Here is a 23,387-nt window from a genome sequence, read left to right on the forward strand (position 1 = left end):
AGCACAGCCATTCCACCTAATCTGCACATCTTTGGTCTGTGGAGGGAAACTGGAGCACCCGGGGGAAACCCACATAGACACGGGGAGAATGTGCAGACTCCACACTGACAGTGACCCAAGCCAGGAATCGAACCTGGGTCCCCTGGCACTGTGAGGAAGCAGTGCTAACCACTGTGCCACCATGCTGCCTCTATATTAAAGCACCTTATTTTAAATGCATAGGAATGGATTAATAATGTGTCAACGTGTTGCATTGTGATGTCATCAGTAGGGGTACAAAATTGGCATCACAAAGCATGGCGACTGAAAACAAGGTATATTCCAACGTACTGTGCCACTGAAAGGGGTGACCTGCTTGGCTGTATCTAGAGATTCTGGACCAGCAGTGAGGTATCCAACTGAGCATCATTGTTTAAATCGGAAAATTGCAGTTCCGGGTATTCATTCAGTTCTGTGGTGGGAATTTGTAAATGAACCACATTACAAGCTAGGCTGATTATTTTAAATTGATTGTTAGTAAAGCTTTTAACACACTCAAGTTTTTTTTAGCAAGTGCTACCTAGTCAGGAGTCACATGTAACACTAGACGTTTTGGTTTGGATTTTGCAAGTGCAGGCTGGTTGAGTATGATCTGCCACTCAAGTACCGTGACTGCATTGTGTATTGTCTATAGGATGCATGACAGCAACTCCCTCAAACCTGTGACCCCCAACATTTAAGAAGAACAAGATCAACAGGTGCATTGACACAATAACATTCACGATCGCCTCCGAGTCAAATGCCATTCTGACTTGGATACATATCATTTCATCATTGTCACTGAATTTGATTTGATTTATTGTTTCTTGAGTGCTTACAGACAAAGCATACCATTCATAGAGTACATAGGGACGAAGGAGAGCAGAAAGTGCAGAATATAGTGTTACAGTCATAGCTAGGGCGTAGATAACGATCAACATAATATTAGGTAGGTCCTTTTAACAATCTCATGTCAGCAGGGAAGTTCTGGAGTTCCATAGCTACCAATTGAACATATCCACTCAATATTTATAATATTTATCCCCTGTGGTTCCCATTCTTCAAGATTCTCAGTATTAACATCTCCAGTTCTGATCTCCTTACCAAAGAAGTAGTTGAGAAGCCTTTTATATGTGAAGTTGACATCAATTAAATTATTGCATATTTAATTTTGGAGAGAGAATTCATCCATTAACAAAATGCACAGAAGTAGCACTTTACAATTTAGGGAACACTTTGTCCTTCTAATTCTTTTTGTAAATATATGCAAATTGTTGAGATAGTTGATTTTGCTAATGTTACGCAAACAGAACTTTGCACACTATCAGTGCCAAAACTGCAAAAAAAATTTCCTGTATATTGCAGTTCAGTATCGTAATTACATCTTCTGCACTAGCCCACCCACAGCTATAATTGCTGTTTAAAAGGAGGATCAATAAACAATGTGCAACTTGCAAAGAGTCATGCAAGCCTGCTTGGCTGTATTCAAAGAAAAGTCTCCATAGTGGCTGTGTTTGATCACAAAGCTATAGCATAACCCTGAACTAACATGTTTAAAGAAGTGCTTAGATCTCTAATTAATTCAAATTATTTCATTGAAGTGCACCTTTTTTTGTATACACAGCCTGTACCAGAAAAAGATCAGAAAAGGAAATTACAACTTTTAAAGTTGTAATTAGCAGGCTATGTTTTTTACTAAATGCTTTCTCTTGCTTGCTTTATAATTCATAGCTTTAGACTTCATTTCACTAGCTTGTATTTTCCCTTTAATGACATACTTTCGCTGTTGTATATTGCTATTTAAAGTTTGCTTCAACTTTAAAAATTATATTCATCAGGTGGTATAAAGTGCTGTAAAATTTATTGGTTTGTATATCAAGTTGGCAATACACACAAGTACTTCTTCCTGTTAGCTGATTCTATGATGATGCTGATGTAACATTGTGGTATTTTAAATTGATGGACCTTACACCAGGAATCCAATGTAGAGGGCCTCCAAAGAATGTGTATTTTTTATTGCTCCTTTTGACCTTTGTCCCTATCTTGGAATGGTAGGGTGCTACTCCTTGTTTCTGCAGACATCTTGAGGGAAAAGCCTGTCTTGTGCCACCATCAGTGTAAATGCCCCAATTCTCAGGTCTTAAAGACAGAATTAGCGGTATATAGAAGTCCTACTGATTGCATTTCTAGTAATGTTAAGAGCACAATTGGTTTTCTGGAATCTCATCTCACCAATTAGTGTTGCCCTAATTAATCCAAACTCAGATTTTACTGTCTTCTCCTCACTAGTCTCATGAACTGCATCTAGCATGTGCCCCAACTTGCCCAACATTTTACTGTAAATCATATGTGTATGAAAAGTCCCTGCATGCACTCAACATCTCTTGCCACTTACGCTTAATTGGTACTCACTGTCCAGTGCCGATAAGTAATTTTTTTTATTCATTCATGGGACATGGGTGTCGCTCACTGGCCAGCATCTGTTGCCCATTTCTAGTTGCTTTTGAAAAGGTGGTGGTGTGCTGCCTTCTTGAATCACTGCAGTCCACGTGCTGTGGGTTGACCCACAATGCCGTTAGGGAGGGAATTTCAGAGTTTTGACCCAGCGACTGTGAAGGAACGACTTGAATATTCCCAAGTCAGAATGGTGAATGGCTTGGAGAGGAACTTGCAGGTGGTGGTGTTCCCATTTATCTGCTGCCCTTGTCCTTCTAGACGGAGGTGATCGTGAATTTGGAAGGTGCTGTCCACCTTCCAAAGGACCTTTGGTGAATTGCTGCAGTGCATCTTGTAGATAGTACACAGTGCTGAGTGTTGGTGGTGGGGGGATTGAATGTTTGTAGATGTGGTGCCAATCAAGCGGGCTGCTTTGTCCTGTCAAGCTTATTGAGTGTTATTGGAGCTGCATCCATTCAGGCAAGTCGGGAGTATTCTATCAGACTCCTGACTTGTGCCTCGTTGATGGTGGATAGGCTCTGAGGAGTCAGGAGGTAAGTTACTGGCTGCTGTATTCCTAGCCTCTAACCAGCTCCCGTAGCTACTGTGTTTATGCGGTGACTCCAGTTGAATTTCTGGTCGATGGTGACCCCAAGGATGTTGACAGTGGGGGATTCAGTGATGATCACACCATTGAGTGTCATGGGCGATGGTTAGAGTGTCTCTTATTGGTGATGGTCATTGCCTGGCATTTGTGTGGCACTAATGTTACTTGCCACTTGTCAGCCCAAGCTTGGATATTGTTGTTGCAGTTGAACATGAGCTGCTTCAGTATCTGAGGAGTTGCGAATGGTGCTAAACATTGCACAATCATCAGCGCACATCTCCACTTCTGACCTGATGATAGGGGGAAGGTCATTGATAAAACCGCTGAAGATTGTTGGGCCCAGGACATTACCTTGAGGGACTCCTGCAGAGATGACTGACCCTCCACAACCACAACCATCTTCCTATGTGCCAGGTATGACTCCAGCCAGCAGAGAGTTTGCCCCCTGATACCCATTGATTCCAATTTTGTTCGGGCTCCTTCTCTGTGAGTTGCAAACCACATGAGACCCAAACTGGAGGTGTCTGTTGCAGTCCTCCTCATCTGAGCAAATCCTGTGTATACGGAGGGCTTCATAGGGGATGGCTTCTTTAATGTGTATAGGTTGGAAGCTGGAGAAGTGGAGCATTGTGAGGTTATCTGTGGGCTTGCGGTACAGTGAGGTGCTGAGGTGACTGTCCTTAATGGAGATGTGCATTCACATGGAATACACATCTCTTTAATCTATGCTTAATGCTATCTCTATTCACATTGTCTGCACCTTTAAAACTTGATTAGCTGTAAAGACTCGCATTCTAATCAGTACTCTCTAAACTGAGTGTGGGTCTTTATATGCCCTGTTTGTGATCAGAACTCCCCACTCACCTCACAAAGGGGCAGAGCCCTGAAAGCTAATGGCGTTTGCTATCAAATAAACCTGTTGGACTTTAACCTGGTGTTGTGAGACTTCTTACTGTGTTTACCCCAGTCCAACGCCAGCATCTCCACATCGTGAATGTCTCTACTAACCAGAGTCCAAATGCCAATCAATCAGCACTCTTCTAATGCAGTGTTATTCCCTTTAAATTTGTATTCTTGCAAATTTATAAGTGCAAGACAAGATACTTGAATAATTTTTTTTCAGCACTATTCAAGTACAAAACAACTATAAATTGACTATTGCATTAGGCATCAAAATTGCAGTGTAAAATAGGACATATAAATACTCAGATTTTTTTTTAACAGTCTTTGCAATGTAGATTTGGCCTGGAAATGGAAGTTAAGATTTTTCTCATTATTTAAAGAGAGATGTGAAAGTTATGTGAGGTATGTGTATTGCATTCCTTTCAGTAAACAATTAAGAAACAGGAATGTACAAGACTAGAAAAAATGTTGGAATAGACCATTATTGTGATGTTGCTGAGTGTACTATTGTGATTAGTTACATAACAAAACTAATGGCATATTGCATTTAATGAATGATAGTGGAAATACATCTGTGAGATGTATTTCCGGGTGTTAGAGATGGAAAGGTGGTAGGACTGGAGGGTCTCAATGACATTACTGTTACTAGAGAGGCGGTGCTTGACAGACTGGAGGGGCTGATTGTGGACAAGTCCCCAGGACCGGATGGAATGCATCCGAGGGTTCTGAAAGAAATGGCAGAGGTGATAGTGGATGCCTTGGTGGTTATTTTCCAGACGTCGCTGGATTCCGGGGAAGTGCCGGAAGATTGGAAAACGGCTAATGTTATGCCATTGTTTAAGAAGGGTGCCAGGCAAAAGGCGGGGAATTATAGGCCGGTTAGTTTAACGTCTGTTGTAGGTAAAATGTTAGAATCCGTCATCAAGGAGGAAACAGTGAGGCATCTTGAGGGGAATTACTTGATAGAGCAGATGCAGCACGGTTTCGTTAAGGGGAAGTCGTGTCTGACAAATTTACTGGAGTTCTGTGAGGATGTGTCTAGGGCGGTGGATAGAGGAGAGCCGGTGGATGTGGTCTTTCTTGATTTTCAGAAGACGTTTGACAAGGTACCTCACAAGAGGTTATTGCAGAAGGTCAGGGGGCATGGAGTTGGGGGTAGGGTGTTAGCGTGGATAGAGGCTTGGTTGTCAAATAGGAGGCAGAGAGCGGGGATCAATGGGTGCTATTTGGATTGGCAGTTGGTGACTAGTGGAGTGCCTCAGGGGTTGGTGCTGGGGCCTCAGCTATTTACCATTTATATAGATGATCTGGAGGAGGGAACCGAGTGTATGGTGTCGAAATTTGCTGATGACACCAAGATTGGTGGAACAGCAAATTGCGCGGAGGGTGTGGAGAGTCTGCAGAAGGATCTAGATAGGCTGGGCGAATGGGCCAGGAACTGGCAAATGGAATTTAATGTTGGCAAGTGCGAGGTGGTCCACTTTGGTAGGAATAATGGTAGGAAGGATTATTACTTACGTGGAGAAAAACTGCAACAGGCGACGGTGCAGAGGGACCTCGGGGTCCTTGTGCATGAGTCGCAAAAACCCAGCTTGCAGGTGCAGCAAGTGGTGAGGAAGGCGAATGGGATGCTGGCCTTCATAGCGAGGGGGATTGAATATAAAAGTAGGGAGGTCTTGCTGCGGCTATATAGGGCATTAGTGAGGCCGCAGCTGGAGTACTGTGTGCAGTTTTGGTCGCCGCACTTATGCAAGGATATTTTGGCCTTGGAGGGAGTGCAGAGGAGGTTTACTAGGCTGATGCCGGAGTTGAGGGGGTTGAGCTATGAGGAGAGGCTGAATAAACTAGGCTTGTACTCGTTAGAGTTTAGAAGAATGAGGGGAGATCTCATTGAGATGTATAAGATGATGAATGGGATGGATAGGATAGAGGTGGAAAGACTCTTCCCGCTCAGAAATATCAGATCTCCTCCAGTGAATTAATTAACATTAATTGAGGTCTGCCACTATTGGCTGAATTTCCCATCTCCCATTTGCAGCTAGAAAGTGGGGGTGAAGCTGAGGAGGGGAAGAACGTCTTTTCTGCAGTCATTTAATGGCAATTAATGTTAATAGTTTGAAAGTGGTAAAAGGTAAGGTAAGGTCACCATAGTTCCAGATGACCATAGGCTGCCCTCCCTTTGAGGGGGAAAGCTGACTGGTGGTGATGAAACCTGAGGATCACCACTCCTCAGGTGAGGGACAAGGTTGAGAATGCGGGACCTTCACAAATGGGAAATGAACCCTTGCTGTTGGCATCGCTGTCCAATCAACTGAGCTAAACTGTATTTAATTTTAAAAAAACACAAGTTGTACCAAAGGAATGTTATGCTAGATTGTAGTGAATGGGGGCAGATTACCAGTTCTGTTTACCACAGACATATGTCTCATGGCCACTAAGTCTTGCGAGAGGACCATCACAGGATTTGCGTTTGGGAAGTCTTAGAGTGAGACCTCTGTGAGTGTGAAACTGATTTCCATTAATTTAAATAAGTAGAAACAGCTTTTCACCAATTCTTCTGGGTTCCCCCAGGACATCGTATGGAACAGCAGCTGTGAAGGTGGCCTCTTCAGTGGCACGAAGCTCCACATCAGAGAGCTGCTGGCCAGTCAGGTAATGGGCATACTTGGTGTGAGCTTAAATTTCCCACTTGAGGGCCTCAGTTGGCCCACCAGTGGGACGCCAACCCTGTCACTAGTATAATTGCACTGGAGTCAGGGGTGGGCAGGTAAGTGATAGCCGAGCATTTAGACAATATCAGTACGATTAGACCAAGTCTACATGGATTTATGAAAGGGAAATCATGTTTGATAAACCGACAGGAGTTTTTTTTTCAGGATGTAACTAGCAGAAAAATAGAAAAGGGCGAATCAGTGAATGTGGTGTGTTTGGATTTTCAGAAAGCTGGTGAGTTTAGTGTGTGAAATGAAAACACATGGGATTGGGATGTAATGTAGTGACATGGATTGAGAATTGCTTAGCAGACTTTGAAACAGAGAGTAGAGAATAATGGGTCTTTTTCAGAGTGGCAGACGGTGATTACCAGGATACCACAGGGATCAACAGTTGGGCGCCAGCTATACACAATATATATCAATGATTTGGATGAAGGAGTCAAATGTAATATTTCCAGATTTGCTGATTACATAACAACTGGTGGGAATGAGAGTGGTGAAGAGCATGTTAAGGGGCTTCAAGGAGTGTAGACAAGTTTAGTGAGTGGGCAGATACATTGGAGATACCGTATAATGTGGATAAGTGTGAAATTATCCATTTTAGTAGGAAAAGCAGAATGGCAGAGAATTATTTAAATGATGATAGAATGGGAAATGTTGATGTAAAGAGAGAACTGGGTATCCTTCTACCCCAATCGCTGAAAGCAAACATGCAGGAACAGCAAGCAGTGAGGCAGTCAAGTGGAATGTTGGCCTTCATTGCAAGAGGCTTTGAGTAAAGGAGCAAGGATGCCTTAATGCAGCTGTGCAGGACTCTTGGTGTGACCATGTCGGGACTATTGTATGCAGTTTTGGTCTCCTTGCCTAAGAATATACTTGCCATGGAGGCATGCAGCGAATATTCATTAGATTGATTCCTAGGGCGTGGCAGGATTGTCATAGGATGAGAGATTGGATCAACTAGGCCTGTATTCACTGGAATTTAGAAGAATGAAAGGGGATCTCATTGAACCATGTAAAATTTTTTCAGGGCTAGATGCAGGGATGATGTTTTCTCTGGTTGGAGGGCCTAGACCAAGAGGTCACAGTCTCAGAATACAGGATAAGCCATTTAGGACTAAATGAGTAGAAACCTCTTCACTCAGAAGGTGGTGAACCTTCTACCAGAGAAATCTGTGGAGATCAAGTCACAGGATAAATTTAAGAAGGAAATAAATTTCTAGACTCTAAAGGCGTCAAGGGATATGGGGAGAAAACAGGAGTATAGTGTTGAAATAGAGCTTCAGCCATGATCACATTAAGTGGAGGAGTAGGCTCAAAAGGCTACAGCCCTGCCATGACCTACTCACGCTCCTATTTCCTAAGATTCCCCAAATAGAAACAATATTCTATCCTTACACAAGATGATCTTTTGTGCAAAATTAATGGACATAAAGCTGATAAATGTAGCCTTCGAGAAGCTATACTGGAAGTGAAAATGTCACGGATGTGATTTGGGAAATACTTTGAGCCTTTATTAAATAAACACTAACAAACGAAAAGACAATTATAGTAACCTAAAAATTTGTATGTATTCAGTGAAGCTGATATTAGTGTCATGGCTGATAATATAGGCTGCTTCTGTTATATCTCAAATACTGAGTGGAACCTCAGGAACGAATCAAAAGGCAGAACTGAAGGCATTACTGCCATGAGACTATTCCATACTGTCTATTTTTTAATATATTCTGAGCTTAGGTCTTAAGTTCATTTTTTGTTTTGTTGATGGTAGGCCTCAATACTTTGCATGCTGATGGTGTGTTAAAACGTTTAATAGCTTATAATATAATTGCAGTATTAAGCAATAATTTATAGCTTATTATTGAAAGCTTTATGGGGAAGCTACATATTTTCCAACTTTTTTTCTCCCTGTCAACGAAGTTACGGATCCTAGCAGAAATATGGTTCGATAGGTTAACAGCAACTTTCAAGATCTCACTCAGATAGCTTACTATGCATGAGGTGAACCAGTGAATATCAACTTAACTACTGAGTCGTGAGAAATGATCTTAATGCCTTGCATGAACTTCCTTCTGCCATTGGCCATACTATAGTGGATCAGGAGTAAGAATCTTGAATCATTTTTTCCTCAGCTTGTGAAATCAGCAGCTGGAATTAGATATGTCAGTGTGGATCTGGAATTAAACCAAGTACTTCCTGATTTTTATGACCTGGATGCTCTTGTACACTGGGCCTCAGGGAAACTGCATTTTGAAGTTCAATATTAAGTTCCTTTTGTCTAATGGATTGGCATTTCACATTTGATTTAGTTGACAAGTATCACCTGTTTACCTAGTTTTACACACAATGTGACCTTAATAAAGCTCACAAACAAAAAAAAGTCATCCACATTTTAAAGGGTAAAATAAGCCTTACGGTTGTTTTTTTTTGAAAGCCCAGAAATTTTTTTTAAGCTTCAAGCCAGAACCTCACAATTGATCAATACATAATACTGTTACCCACAGTATGAAGAAGTGGGGCAGAGACATGCTCAGGGTCTGTGTTGGCTCTATGCTTTGCCAAAATTGTTTGTTTACATGGGAGGCAGGGGAGCGTGTACCACTGGTAATTAGTGTGGAGGATTATGGCTTTTGGCTTATTTGGTGGTCCACAGTTCAGATGTCAATCCCTGTGATACCATCCCAGAAACTGGCACATAAAAGGCTGAATCTTCCACTTAGTAATGGTGCCAAAGTAAACTACACATCAGCTGCTGTTGGTGCAGCAAGGGGTTGATCAGGCTGCTTGGAACGAGGACAAAATAAATAATGGTAGCATCTATACACGCAGGTAACTTTGCTCAAGTTTATTAAAAACTAGCACTAGTTTTAACTTCACTTACCTTAACTGAGCAATAATTCTAAAACAAAGACTGAGGTCTACACAAAATACTTGAAAAGGAACCTTAGCTTTTTATTAATCTGTTTGCTGGTCAGGATAAATGGTGGGGTCAGGCCTCACTGTCCAATACACCCTACAAGCAAGCGTTGATAAATTTCTGGGAGACCCAATTCTAAAGTTGAAACTATCCAAAGAAAAATTAGATATTGTAAAAATTAATTTTATGAATATGCAATGACAATATGATGCATTCATTGAGAAGGAAAGCTAATGGAAATAAAAGTACCAGTTGTTGCATAGTAATGATCAGCTCACTTGTACAGCAAAAGTGCCAATTTGTTTTTATGGCACAGTAGATGGTAAGTGCCAAGCTGCTGAAATCCCAAAGGGAAACTTGAAACAGTTGCCAGAATAGCTTTGCAATTTGTATATTATGAGGAAGTTTTCCAAACTTAAGAAATAACTTCTCAGTTCAGTTGTGATGATTTTATATTAAACTGAAACATTTATTAAGATAAATAAAAGTTACACTTAAACACAAGAACATCTTGACGCAGTTCACAGACCTTTTTAAACCTTTCTGAACAGATCTTGGCTGAAATAACTCTGAGCTAAACCTTCCTTTAAATGGCAACAGTCCTTATTGATTTCCTAATCTATATAATTCCAGTAACTTTACCACACTGTGGTCTGCAGTTCTAAGAGTTTTTTCTGAGGGTGACAGCAAACTGGCTCTCCAGGTCAGGTCTTGTTCATACTGTTTTTATTGGGACCTTTTTGGCCATTACCCTTACACAATCTTCAGTGCTTTCTTAATCTGTTTTTTCCTTTAATCTTGTCCTCCATTGTCTTCTACAATCCTTTAGAAGTTCCCTTCCCAAACATAGTTCCCCCTTATTTTTTCTTTATGGCCAATATATTTCAAAAGTAAACATACCCTATCTTTCCTTATCTATTTTCATGCCACCAATTATATGTTCCCTTTTGAAATGAATTTCAAACTACCTCTTTACTTGCCTTCGTACCTTTATTATTGATGTTTGACTTTTGCAAGCTTTCAGTTCCTAATCCTGTGAAACCAGTCACACCTCCATATGCTTGTTTTGCAGTATAGACAATATGACAGTGATATTACAAAAGAAGTATTAAATCTCCTTTTCTCCTGCCACTGCTATTTAGATACTGTTGGTGTTAAAACCAATTCCAGTTTTAATGAGGCTGCTTAGTGCAGCACTTGGTCAATTGCTGCTTTATTATAAGAAGCACAACCATAAGAATTAGGAGCAGGTGTAAGCAATTTAGCCCCTCAAGCTTGCTCTGCCATTTAATACAATTATAGCTGGTCTAATCTCAGCTTCAACTCCACTTGCCCATTCACCATCGCCCTTCAAACCCTTATTAATTAAAAATCTGTCCACCTCTTCCTTAACTTTACTCAAAGTCCCGACAACCTGGGGGTAGTGAATTCCACAGACTCATGACTTTTTGAGAGAAGTAATTTCTCCTCATCTCTGTTTTAAATTTGCCACCTCTTATCCTGAAACTACGACCTCTTATTCTGGATTAACCTACAAAAGGAAATATATTCTCCATGTCTGCTTTGTCAATCCCCTTATCATCTTGCACACCTACATAAGATCTCTCTTTTTTTAAACTTCAGGGAATATAGGCCTAAGCTGCACAATCTCTCTTTGTAAAACAAATCCCTGTAATTTCTGTAATTAATCTAGTGAATCCCCTCTGAAAGGCTTTCAGTGCAACTGCATCCCTTCACAGGTAAGAGGACCTAAACTGTGTACAATATTCTTAAGTGTGGTTTCACTATTGCTTTGTGTAGTAGCAGCAATATTTCACTACTTTAATATTCTATTTCTTTAGCAATAAATGCCAAAATCCCATTTGCTTCCTTATTATATGCTATACCCTCATACAAGTCTGTGATTCATGCACGTTGACACCCAGATCTCTCTGCACCAAAGCACTCTGAAATTTCTCTCCATTTAGATAATAATTTGCCTCTGTATTTTTCCTAACAAAATGGATGACCTCACACTTATCCACGTTAAACTCCATCTGCTATGCTTTGCCCCATTCACTTAACCTATCCATATCCATTTGTAAACTTGTTTCATTATTGCAACTTACTAACCCACCTACTTTAGTGTCATCTACAAATTTGGCTGTGGTACCTACAATCCCTGCATCCAAGTCATTAGAACATAGAACATAGAACATAGAACATTACAGCGCAGAACAGGCCCTTCGGCCCACGATGTTGCGCCGACCAGTTACAAAAACAATGACCCACTAGCCTATACCAATCCCTTTTCGTCCATAAACCTATCCAGAGATCTCTTAAACGCCCCCAAACTAGACGCATCTACAACTGCAGCAGGCAGGGCATTCCAATCCCTCACCACCCGCTGGGTAAAGAACCTACCCCTGACATCCGTCCTGTAGCTACCCCCCCTTAATTTAAAGTCATGCCCCCTCGTGCTAGCTTTCTCCATCCGAGGAAAAAGGCTATCACTATCCACCCTATCTAAACCCCTAATCATCTTATATGTTTCAATAAGATCCCCTCTTAGCCGCCTTCTTCCCAACGAAAACAACCCTAGATCCCTCAGTCTCTCCTCATAGGACCTCCCCACCATACCAGGCAACATCCTAGTAAACCTCCTCTGCACCCTCTCCAACGCCTCCACATCCTTCTTGTAATGCGGGGACCAGAACTGCACACAGTACTCCAAGTGCGGCCGCACTAGAGTAGTGTACAGTTGCAACATTACACTGCGACTCCTAAATTCAATCCCCCTACCAATAAACGCCAAGACACCGTACGCCTTCTTGACAACCTTATCTACTTGATTCCCAACTTTCAGGGATCTATGTACACACACACCTAGATCCCTCTGTTCATCCACACTATTCAAAGTCCTCCCGTTAGCCCTATACTCGACACATCTGTTGCTCCTACCAAAGTGAATTACCTCACACTTCTCCGCATTAAATTCCATCCGCCACCTCTCGGCCCAGCTCTGCAACCTATCTAAGTCTCCCTGCAGACTATGACACCCTTCCTCACAATCTACCACACCTCCAACTTTGGTGTCATCAGCAAATTTACTAATCCACCCAACTATACCCTCATCCAGATCATTAATAAAAATTACAAACAACAGTGGCCCCAAAACAGATCCCTGAGGCACACCACTCGTAACTGCACTCCATGATGAATATTTACCATCCACCACCACCCTCTGTCTCCTATCTGATAGCCAATTCCTGATCCAACTTCCTAGATTACCCACAATCCCATACATCTGCATTTTCTGCAGAAGCCTACCATGGTGAACCTTATCGAACGCCTTACTAAAATCCATGTATACCACGTCAACTGCCTTACCCCCATCCACCTCTTTGGTCACCTTCTCAAAAAACTCAATAAGGTTAGTAAGGCACGACCTACCTGCTACAAAACCATGCTGACTATTTCTAATCAATTCATTACACTCCAAATAACTATAAATCCTATCCCTAATAATTTTTTCTAAAACCTTGCCCACAACAGAAGTAAGACTCACCGGTCTATAATTCCCGGCAAAGTCTCTGTTCCCCTTCTTAAACAATGGGACAACATTCGCTATCCTCCAATCCTCCGGGACTACACCAGAGACCAATGACGACCTGAAGATCTGAGCCAGAGGCTCTGCAATCACCTCTCTAGCCTCCCAGAGAATCCTAGGGTAGATCCCATCCGGACCAGGGGACTTATCTATTTTCAGCCCCTCAAGAATTTCCAGCATTTATAATCTATTAATATAGATTATAAATAGTTGAGGCCTGAGGACCGAACCCTGTCACACCCCACTAGTTACATCTTGCCAACTTGAATTAGACCCATTTATCCGACTCTCTGCTTTCAGTTGGGTTGCCAATTTGTTATCCAAGCTAATAAATTTCCCCTAATCCCCTGTGAACTAATCTTGTGTGTTAATCTTTTGTGTGACGCCTTATTAAATGCCATCTGGAAGTCCAGATATACCACATCTGCAGAATCACCATTATCCACCTTGCATGTTACATTTTTAAAGAACTCGAGCAAATTAATAAAACATGATTGACCCTTCATAAAACAATGCTAGCTCTGATGGATTGCATTTTGACTTTCTGAATGTCCTGTGTTATTACTTCCTTTATATTGGATTCTCACAATTTCCCAATAGTAGATGTTAAACTAGTTGGCCTGTGGTTTCCTACATTTTACCTCCCTCCCTTTTTAAATGAGGACATTATATTAACATTTTCCCAATCTGTTGGAACCATTCCTGCATCCAGGAAATTTTGGAATTTTGTAACCAGTGGATCTATTGCTCTGCCCAAGACCACAGGGAACTACAAAAGATTGTGAATGTAGCCCAATCCATCACGTCCCACTACCTCGGCAAAGCAGCCAGCATAATTAAGGACCCCATGCATCCTGGACGTTTTCAGTTCCATCTTCCGTTCAGGAAAAGATACAGAAGTCTGAGATCAAGTACCAACCAACTAAAGAACAGCTTCTTTCCTGCTGCTGTCAGACTTTTGAATGGACTTACCTTGCATTAAGTTGACCTTCTTCTACACCCTAGCTATGACTGTAACACTACGTGCTGCACCCTTTCGTTTTCTTCTCTGTGAACAGTATGTTTTGCCTGTGTAACACAAGAAACAATACTTTTCATTGTATGTTAATACATGTGACAATAATAAATCAAATCAAAAAATCAAATCACTTTTCACTTCCCCTCTTTATCTATAATCTCCTCCATTCCTATTATTCTCTGAGAACTCTGCATTCTTTCAATTCTGGGCTAGTGCCAAATGTGCCTTAAAATGTTTGAATCCCAAGCTCTGGCATTCCTTCACCACCTTTCATCTCTCCCTCTCTTTTGTTAAGATGCTTGTTAGAAGCCATTGACCAACTTGGTCACTCATCCTAATATCTTCATCTTTGACTTCATGTCAATTTCTTTCTGATGCTCCTGTGATAGATTAGTCTTTAGAAACACTAAATGAGTGGAAGTTGTTCATTGAGTCTTCAGTTCCATGCCAAAGTTGTAAATTCATGTTCATTTACACAAAAGTTCATAGATGTTGGCTGAGAGACCAGGGTTGTTGCAATCAGAGTTGCACCATAAGGGCATAGGATTTTTTAAAAAATGAATCAGTAACATGAGTGGTGGTGACACCCCCTTGAAATGTATTAAAGTTGTACCCAACTGTATGTTATAATAAAAGCTAGGGATGGAAATAATTACTTTATAATATAAGGCTTTTAAGGCCTGTATTGAACTGTACATATGCTTCCTCTGCATTTTATTCATGAGTGTGACACGTATGAAAGTTTATGGATTATTCACAGAGAATAATTAGTTGAATGAGCTAATGATGCATGGAACTGTTTTATAGAGCAACCCTTTTATGTTGAATAATTTGGGATGGGCAAACTAAACAAAAACAGAAAATGCTAGAGATACTCAGCAGATCAGGCAACTCTCTGGGGAAAAAAAGGAAAAGTGTTAACCTTTAAAATATAACTTTTGAACTTTGACAAAGAACTGAAAAGCATAAGAGCTGAGGGCCATGTAAAATGCAATATGCACATGACATGCTTACATCTAAAAAAGAAACACGACTTGCTGTTGAAATTGTAGTGTCCATGGAATTGGCCACAAAAGAAGCTTCCTAAATTGCATTTGGGGGCAAAATACACAAGATAGAAACAGCCAGGAAGAAATCTCTTAAAATGCACACGTGCCATAGCTGTGTTCAGGGAAGGCACTCTCTACATGAATATTAGAGAATATATAGAAGCTGTGGCAAGAAAGGCCGCACAAATAAAGCATGTTGGACATGACAGAAATCTCCAAATCTGAAGGTGTGCAAATGCAAGAACATGTCATGGTCTGAAAAAGTGGTCCACTAAATATCTGATGAGGTCAAAAATTTTCCAAGATGATACTGGACTAGAAAAGATCCAAGTACTTAAACTAGGTATCTTATCCATGCAAATGGATATCCAAGTGTTCTATCCAAAGTTAGATCATCAAGAAGTAAAGATGGAAGTAGATACAGGTGCTACTGTATCACTTCTCGCAGAAAAAATAGACAAACTAAGGCTTAAAAACTTACCGCTAAAACCTTCAAACGTAATCCTGTGAATCTATAAACTGGAATTTTACCACTTCGCCCGCTTGTAGCAACCAGAGAATACCAATCAGGGCGGGCATGGAGGTAAAATTCCAGCCATAGTGAGGAGGTAGAAGTGGAACTAGAGAAATTAATCAAAGGTTAAGTGATTGTCTGTAACAATGAGTGATTGGGCAACTCCAGTTGTCCCAATTAGTATATCTGATGGTTCTGTATGTATCTATGAGGACTTTAATACAATGATAAATCCAGTACTGTGTGTAAACCAGTACTCCTTGCCACTGAACAAGGATCTTTAACTGGACAGGCTGGTGGTCACCTGTTCAGCAAAATATATCTCAAACACACCTCCAGATGAGGATGGCGACTGAGTCACAATCACTGCTGATGATTGTTACCCAGAAGGGATTGTTCTGATATAAATGCCTACCATTTGGAATAACATCAGCACCAGCCATATTCCAAAATTCACTGGACCAAATCTTAAGTGGCAACAACAGTGTCCAGTATTATTTGGACAACATTCTAATCACAGCAGAACTGAACAGGAACATTTACACGGTGGTGAATCTCTGGAATTCTCCGCCCGTTGAGGTGGTGGAGGCTGCCTCGCTAAATATTTTTAAGACGCGGGTTGATGGGTTTTTGATAAGCGAGGGGATTAAGGGTTATGGGGAGAGGGCGGGAATGTGGAACTGAGACACGACAGATCAGCCATGATCTTATTGAATGGTGGGGCAGGCTCGAAGGGCTGGATGGCCTACTCCTGCTCCTATTTCTTATGTTCTTAAGTTCTAAATACTGAAATCTCTAGAGAAGTACAACCTCCGCATGAAGGAAAAGGAATTTGAATTTTTCAAATCATCCATCAATTATCTAGGTCACATAGTAGGCAAGGATGGCCTCCACAAAGGACCTAAGAAAATGACAGCGATCCTAGATGACCCAAGACCACACTTGCGATCATTTTTAGGAATAATCAATTATTATGGAATCTGATTAGTCACATGATGTGCTGTGATGTCACCAGAGGCATTTGCGGTTTTATCTCTCTTCCATACTGGAATTCCATCAGGCAACACCCTTGTAAACAAAAGTTGCATTAGTTTGTTTAAGTAACCCACGGTGTGGCACCTCAAATACTTTTTCCTTGTTGTCAGATCGTGCATAGACAATTAGACATACACAGCAGCCTCGGATATCACCTTGAGGAATTCCTGCAGCAGTGTGCTGGGCTGAGATGTTTTGCCTCTTAAAACAGCCATCTCCCTTTCTGCTGGGTATGGCTTCAACCAGTGGAGAGTTTTCCTCTAATTTCTATTGACTTTGATTTTGTAACGCTCAGTGATGTCATATTGTTAAATGCTGCTTTGATGTCAAGGGCAGTAACTCTCACTTTTCTCCTTGACCTCTTTCTGTACATGTTTGGTTCAGGGGCGTAATGAAATACAGAGCCAAGTGGCTCTGGCAGAACCCAAACTAAGTGTTGGTAATTAATTTGTTACTGTGTAAGTGCCACTGGATAGCATTGTCAGTGATACCTCCTGTCACTTTACAGATGATGATAAGACAGTAATTGGATGGTTTAGTGTTTTGTGGCCAGGACACGCATGAGCAATTTTCCACATTGTTGGGTAGGTGCTAGTTTTGATGCTGTTCTGGAGGAGCTTGGCAAAGGGTGCAGATAGTTCTGGAGCACAAACAGTCAGAATTACTGCTGGGATGTCGTCCAGGCCCATAGTCTTTACTGAATTCTGCTCAGCACTTCTTTCAATAATGAATGACTGATTTGGATTGTGATTGTGTGCATACCTGTGATGTTTAAACACTTTTATTTTCCAGATGCTGTATACAGGGTAGCGTTATTTGCAATGGAGCGGTCATTGAGAAAGGGGCTGACCTCAAGGATTGTCTGGTGGGAAGTACACAGTGTGTTGATGCTAAATGTAAGTAATTTTACTATATTCAATATCACTTGTAAATGTGCCAGTCTACTGTGATGAAACACAGTTGTAAATTTTCTTTTCAAAAATGACTTTTATTCTGCCCCATCTGGTCTTTCCATAACCAAAATCAGAGCCAGATGATCCGTTTCTAGGTCTAAGGTGGCACAAGTTTTCCTATAACTCCAATTATGGTGACACTGATGAGATTTTGATTTGATTTATTATTGTCACATGTAAAAAGTGTTGTTTCTTGCGTGCAATACAAGCAAAGCATGCCGTTCATAGAGTACATAAGGGAGATGGAAAGGAGAGGATGCAGAAAGTAATGTTACAGTCATAGCTAGAGTGTAGAGAAAGATTAACTTAATACAAGGTAGCCAAAAGAGAAAATGCTGGAAAAACTCAGCCGATTTGGCAACATTTGTAAGGAGAGAAAAGAGCTGACGTTTCGTGTCCTGATGACCCTCTGTCGAAGCTCAGCTGGACTCGAAACGTCAGCTGTTTTCTCTCCTTGCAGATGCTGCCGGACCTGCTGAGATTTTCCAACGTTTCTGCTTTTGGTTTCAGATTGCATGCATCCACATTAATTTGCTTCTATTCAACATATGGTAGGTCCATTCAAAAGTCTGATGGCAGCAGGAAAGAAGCTATTCTTGAGTCGGTTAATACGCGGCCTCAGACTTTTGTATCTTTTTCCCGATGGAAGAAGGTGGAAGAGAGTATGTTCGGTGTGTGTTGTCGAGCTTAAAGTTTTGAGCTGCTTTTATTAAAATTCTACATTCTCCTCCCAGCGATATTTCTCTCAGCTGTCTTTCTGGCATTTTTTTTTCAGCTTACCACAAATGTTGACTCTTGCTTCAAACTGTTGTGTTACACAAACGCTCTGCATAAGTTAAAAGTAGTTTTAATAAGTAAACTTGTGAAGTGTTACTCTAAGAATTAAAATGTTCTGTAGGGTGTGTACCATTAAGACTTAAAAACATATTCACCCATACATTTTTTTTTGAAATGCGCTCCCTCCCAATAGCCATGCTCTATCGCTAAGGACCTGATATCAATTCTCTGCCAATGCAACTGCTCGAGTGAACCGTGGCTAGTTTTTCCTCTTCTCCGCTCGATAGCAAAGTGCCTCGCCTCTATTCGGCAATTTGCTCACTGCCCTCACAAAGATCAAACATTCAGTCATTTGTTTTTTTTAAGTTTAAATTAAATAGTGTACTAAATGTTTTGATATTGCTTTCTTTCCCAGAGCTGGTTGCCAAAGAATGGGGCTTGACATCCTGCCAACTGTCAAATATGTATCTCTTTGTTGCATGGTTAATGGTGCAATTAAAATATTGAGTTATTCTATTGCATGTTTACCACATAGCCTACTAAGTTGCAAATGACATTACCAATACATAAACACAATTTGGTTTAATTGAAATGTGTTGCATTTTATTATACAAATAATTACAATTTAAAGACATATTCAGAGCTTTATAGTTTCAAACATCCTTTATTAGTTTAAACATTGCAGTATAAAACATTTTCAGGACATTAACTTTTTCAGTTAAACATTTGGTTTACAGTAAATACATTTGATAGCTGGCAGCGTTGCCATTGTCACATTCTTCAGGCAGCCTGAAGAACGCTAAAATTTCTCTGTTGCCCACTTCTCACTCTCAATTTCCTTGCCTTGTACTCCTTTTTATAGAAACTCTAGGAGAGAAAAATGCAAAGTTTTAGACAGGTGCAATGCAAGGATGAGTCTCTTTCATTCTTGCAGCTTATAAGATCAAGTTCACAACTGCCAGCAAAATTGTAAAATGATTAAAAGAACTGCAGATAAAATTTGAATCTCCCAAGAGGCAGATGAGAGAGGAGAACCAAAAGAGAAAATGCTGGAAAATCTCAGCAGATCTGGCAGTATCTGAAGAAGAGAAAAGAGCTGATGTTTTGAGTCCAGGTGACCCTTTGTCAAAGCTAAAAGGCATAGAAAGTGGGAGATTTATACTGCAGGGTGAGGAAATGAAAGATGATTCATAGCCACAAAAACAAGAGGAAAGGCTGCTAATGGCAGTCCATAGAGGGAATAAAAGGTGTAAACGGCCAAATGGCCAAGAACTGAAATCAAAGGGTAAGCTGTGACAGATAAAGGGGGTGCGGGAGGGTGGGAGAGAGGTAAAATGAAGAAAAGTGGGGAGAAAAGATAAGGAAGGGAGGATAAAATAGAGGGAAAGAGTGGGGAGGGGAAGAAAAATAAAGAAAGACAATAAAGAAGTAAAAGGTAGAGATGAGTTAAAAATTGAGAGAGGAGAACTTGGAATATATGTCCAACCATCTCAAATAAATGGTTACGCAGCAACAGTGGGCAGAAACATAGGAACAGTTTTCTTTCCCTCCTCAATCGTATTTGATGGCGGAAGAATAAAAATGAAGAAAGATTAACGGAATAATGAAAAATTGTCCTTTTCAAAATTGAACACATTGAACAGTATGATACATGAATTATAGGTGTAATTTACCATTTAAATTATTTAGCAGAAACCAATATTGAATGTAATTATTAGCCAAAAAATTGGGTAAATTATGATTTTTATTTCTGACAACGTTTTGGTTATGTTTTTGCCTCATAAGTCAACCTGCAACAATAAATGTTGCAGGAATGAGTTTCTTGGTGGTCTTGGCCCAGGAACTAACCTTTTACACTAAAAGCTATCACAGGCAGCGGCAATTTATCTTTGAGCTTGAAAGCAGATTTCTCTTCCTCCCTATCCCAAGTACAGGGAAATTGGCTTTACACTAAGCTTTCTGTTGTCCTGACATTTGAATTTCATACAAAAGGGTCATTGTCCTGAGTCAGCGCGATCCATCGCGAGATGAGCTTAACATCTGTCAGGAACAGTGTCCGTTCTGGCAAAAGCTACAAGGCCTTTATCCTCTGCAGAGTCGAACAACAGGATTTCAGGCTGACTTAGTGACTTTTACAAGGAGATTTTCTTGTAAAACAGTGCATTTTTTTTATTAATGATTTACAATACTTCATAGGATAGTGGAAGAGCAGTTCTGCATAAATAAATTTTCCTAAAGGAAGTAGTAATATTTTTATTTTTTATATATATGTGCTGTTTTTCTTTGGCTTGCAAAGACACAAATTTATTGTTTGAATGGCCTTACAATCAGGAAGTACATACCTCTGCAGGCCAACAAAATGATTGTGTTACAATGAATAAATTTGGTCAAGTACCTGGATTTAATACTGAAGATTAAATTTTTTTTTCCCTGTAAAGGTAAAACTTAGACTTGTACACATTGTGATAATATCAACAGTTCCTCGACCATTTATGCCAAAACAACTCTTAATGTTATTCAACAGCTCAACTAAAGTTGAATTATTTCTAAGTTTCTGCTACAGTGTACCTTCCTCCTGCCTTTCAACTATTAATTCACAGTAGCACCATTTGCACCTGAAAGAAAAGAATTATAAATCATTAACTCAGTCATGATCAATTAGGAAATACCTTTACTCCAGAAGTTGATTGAGGAGAACAGATTGGCATAGCAGGTTAAATTTGAAAGACTGACAATGGGTGAGAGCCCTCATTACGAGTGAACTCACCTGTCCGATAAATTCCATGCATTTTTAATTAATGCTTTTTGATGGTCATTTGCCCTTGAAGGAGAAATATGTAATATAAATTCCTTTTGTGAAATGGTTACTGAAAGAGTGATTTTGAGTGAAGTTTGAGAACAATGACACCTGCATGGTGGGCCAAATGTCATTTGTTGTTTTGTATATTTATTTCATGCTTTAAAATAATTTGTATAAAATTGCTCCATGAACAAAATTGTTTCTATTTACTGCAGCATAGAAAAGTAGTTGTTAAAGTCAATGATCCTTTTTAAAAGGTGTCACCTTGAAAATGTCAAACAGTATTTACTATGAATTATAAAGGTTTATATTTATATGGCACCTTTTGCAATCATGGGTGACCCAAAATACTTTGCAGCTAATTAAATACTTTAGCAATATCATCAGTGTTGTAATGGATGGCTGTTGGTCGAACCATGGCAACCAATTTGCACACAGGAAGATCCCACTAGGAGCAATAGGATAATGGTTCTTTTTTTTAGGATTTAGGATAATCTTTTTTTAAACACGGTGTTAGTTGAGAAATGAATGTTGGCCAGAACATGGCTCTTGTTCAAAATAGTGCCATAAGATCTTTTGCATTTACCTATTTAGCAGGACTTGTGATTGTGCAGCACCGGAATGTAATTTTCACTTATTTATTTCTGTTAATTTTAACCACTTGTTTTGGCACGCTATTCTGTGATTTACAGGTAAGTATACTAGTTTGTGGATCTTTACTGCTTTGATGTGTGAAAACACATTACAGATCGATATCAAACATGTTAATAATCTCACAGAAAATGCTGGAAAATTAATCATCTGTGGAGAGAGAATAGAGCCAGTGTTTCGAGTCTGGATGACCCTTTGTCTGATTCCAACATCCAGTATTTTGCTTCTATGTTAATCATCTCACTTTCATTTTCAATGTGCTAAGGTTATTCCCAGCTTAATAATCAATTAAAATCCATTTCTAAAATAAAATAAGAAAATCACAGCAAGTTAATCTGCATCAGAAAGGGGAGAAATTTACATTTTGCCTTTTTTTATTATTTTAAATGCTGATTGACCCCATGTTTACAAGTCTTTCCCCATAAATTCCACTGAGAATGGGGAAAGTAACAAAAGAGCAAGGAAATTATTTTTCATTTCTTTAATTTTCCAGTGAAATTGCATTGCACTGTTTACAGTTGTTTCAATATGATAGCAGTAACGTTAATTTGTGACATTTGAATAGCTTCGTTACTGAAGTTTATTGTTTGGTATCACTGTGATCAAGTTGAACTCATACAAAACTCTGTAGCATACAGGGAAAATAACTTCCTTAGACTTATCAATAGAGGACTAAGAATGCCCATTTTTATACTTCTCAACAAAACAATTCTGACATCAGGTCCCTGCCTGTGTAATTTTCGTCCTCTAATAGGAATAAATACTGTACATGCATACCACAATGATCATTGCTACTCTTGGTCAGAGAATAATTCTTGGCTTTTTTTTATTCATTCATGGGACAAGGGTGTTGCTGGCTGGCCAGCGTTTATTGTCCATCCTTAGTTGCACTTGGGAAGGTAATGCTGAGCTGTGACCTTCAATTGCTGCAGTCTTTGTGCTGCAGGTTGGCCCACAATGCTGTTAGGGAGGAAATTCCAGGATTTTGACTCAGCAACTGTGAAGGAACAACAACATATTTCCAAGCCAGGATGGTGAGTGGCTTGGAGAGGAACTTGCAGGTGATGGTGTTCCCATGTATCTGCTGCTCTTGCCCTACTAGCTGCAAGTGGTCATGGATTTGGACGGTGCTGCCTAAGGACTTTGGATGCCGGAGTTGAGGGGGTTGAACTATGAAGAGAGGCTGAATAGACTGGGCTTGTACTCGTTGGAGTTTAGAAGGATGAGGGGGGATCTTATTGAGACGTATAAGATGATGAAGGGGATGGATAGGGTAGAGGTGGAGAGGTTCTTCCCGCTCAGAAAGGACAGCAGGACTAGAGGGCACAGCCTCAAGATAAGGGGGGGTGCAGTTTAGATCAGAGTTGAGGAGGAACTTCTTCACTCAAAGGGTGGTGAATCTCTGG

The 23,387-nt window shown here is 40.2% G+C and overlaps 1 protein-coding gene across 1 annotated transcript in view; it reads left to right on the top strand.

Annotated features, from left to right (window-relative positions):
* eif2b3 (eukaryotic translation initiation factor 2B, subunit 3 gamma) overlaps window positions 1-23,387 on the top strand; it is a 106,603-nt gene that overhangs the window by 79,198 nt on the left and 4,018 nt on the right. Inside the window, exon 11 of the mRNA XM_080195372.1 lies at window positions 17,593-17,696. Within this exon, the coding sequence (XP_080051498.1) occupies window positions 17,593-17,696 (104 nt within the window). The remainder of the gene's footprint in view (window positions 1-17,592; window positions 17,697-23,387) is intronic.

Source organism: Carcharhinus amblyrhynchos, chromosome 9, assembly GCF_965287045.1.
Source record: "Carcharhinus amblyrhynchos chromosome 9, sCarAmb.v2.hapA, whole genome shotgun sequence".
In the NCBI taxonomy this organism is placed as follows: domain Eukaryota; kingdom Metazoa; phylum Chordata; class Chondrichthyes; order Carcharhiniformes; family Carcharhinidae; genus Carcharhinus; species Carcharhinus amblyrhynchos.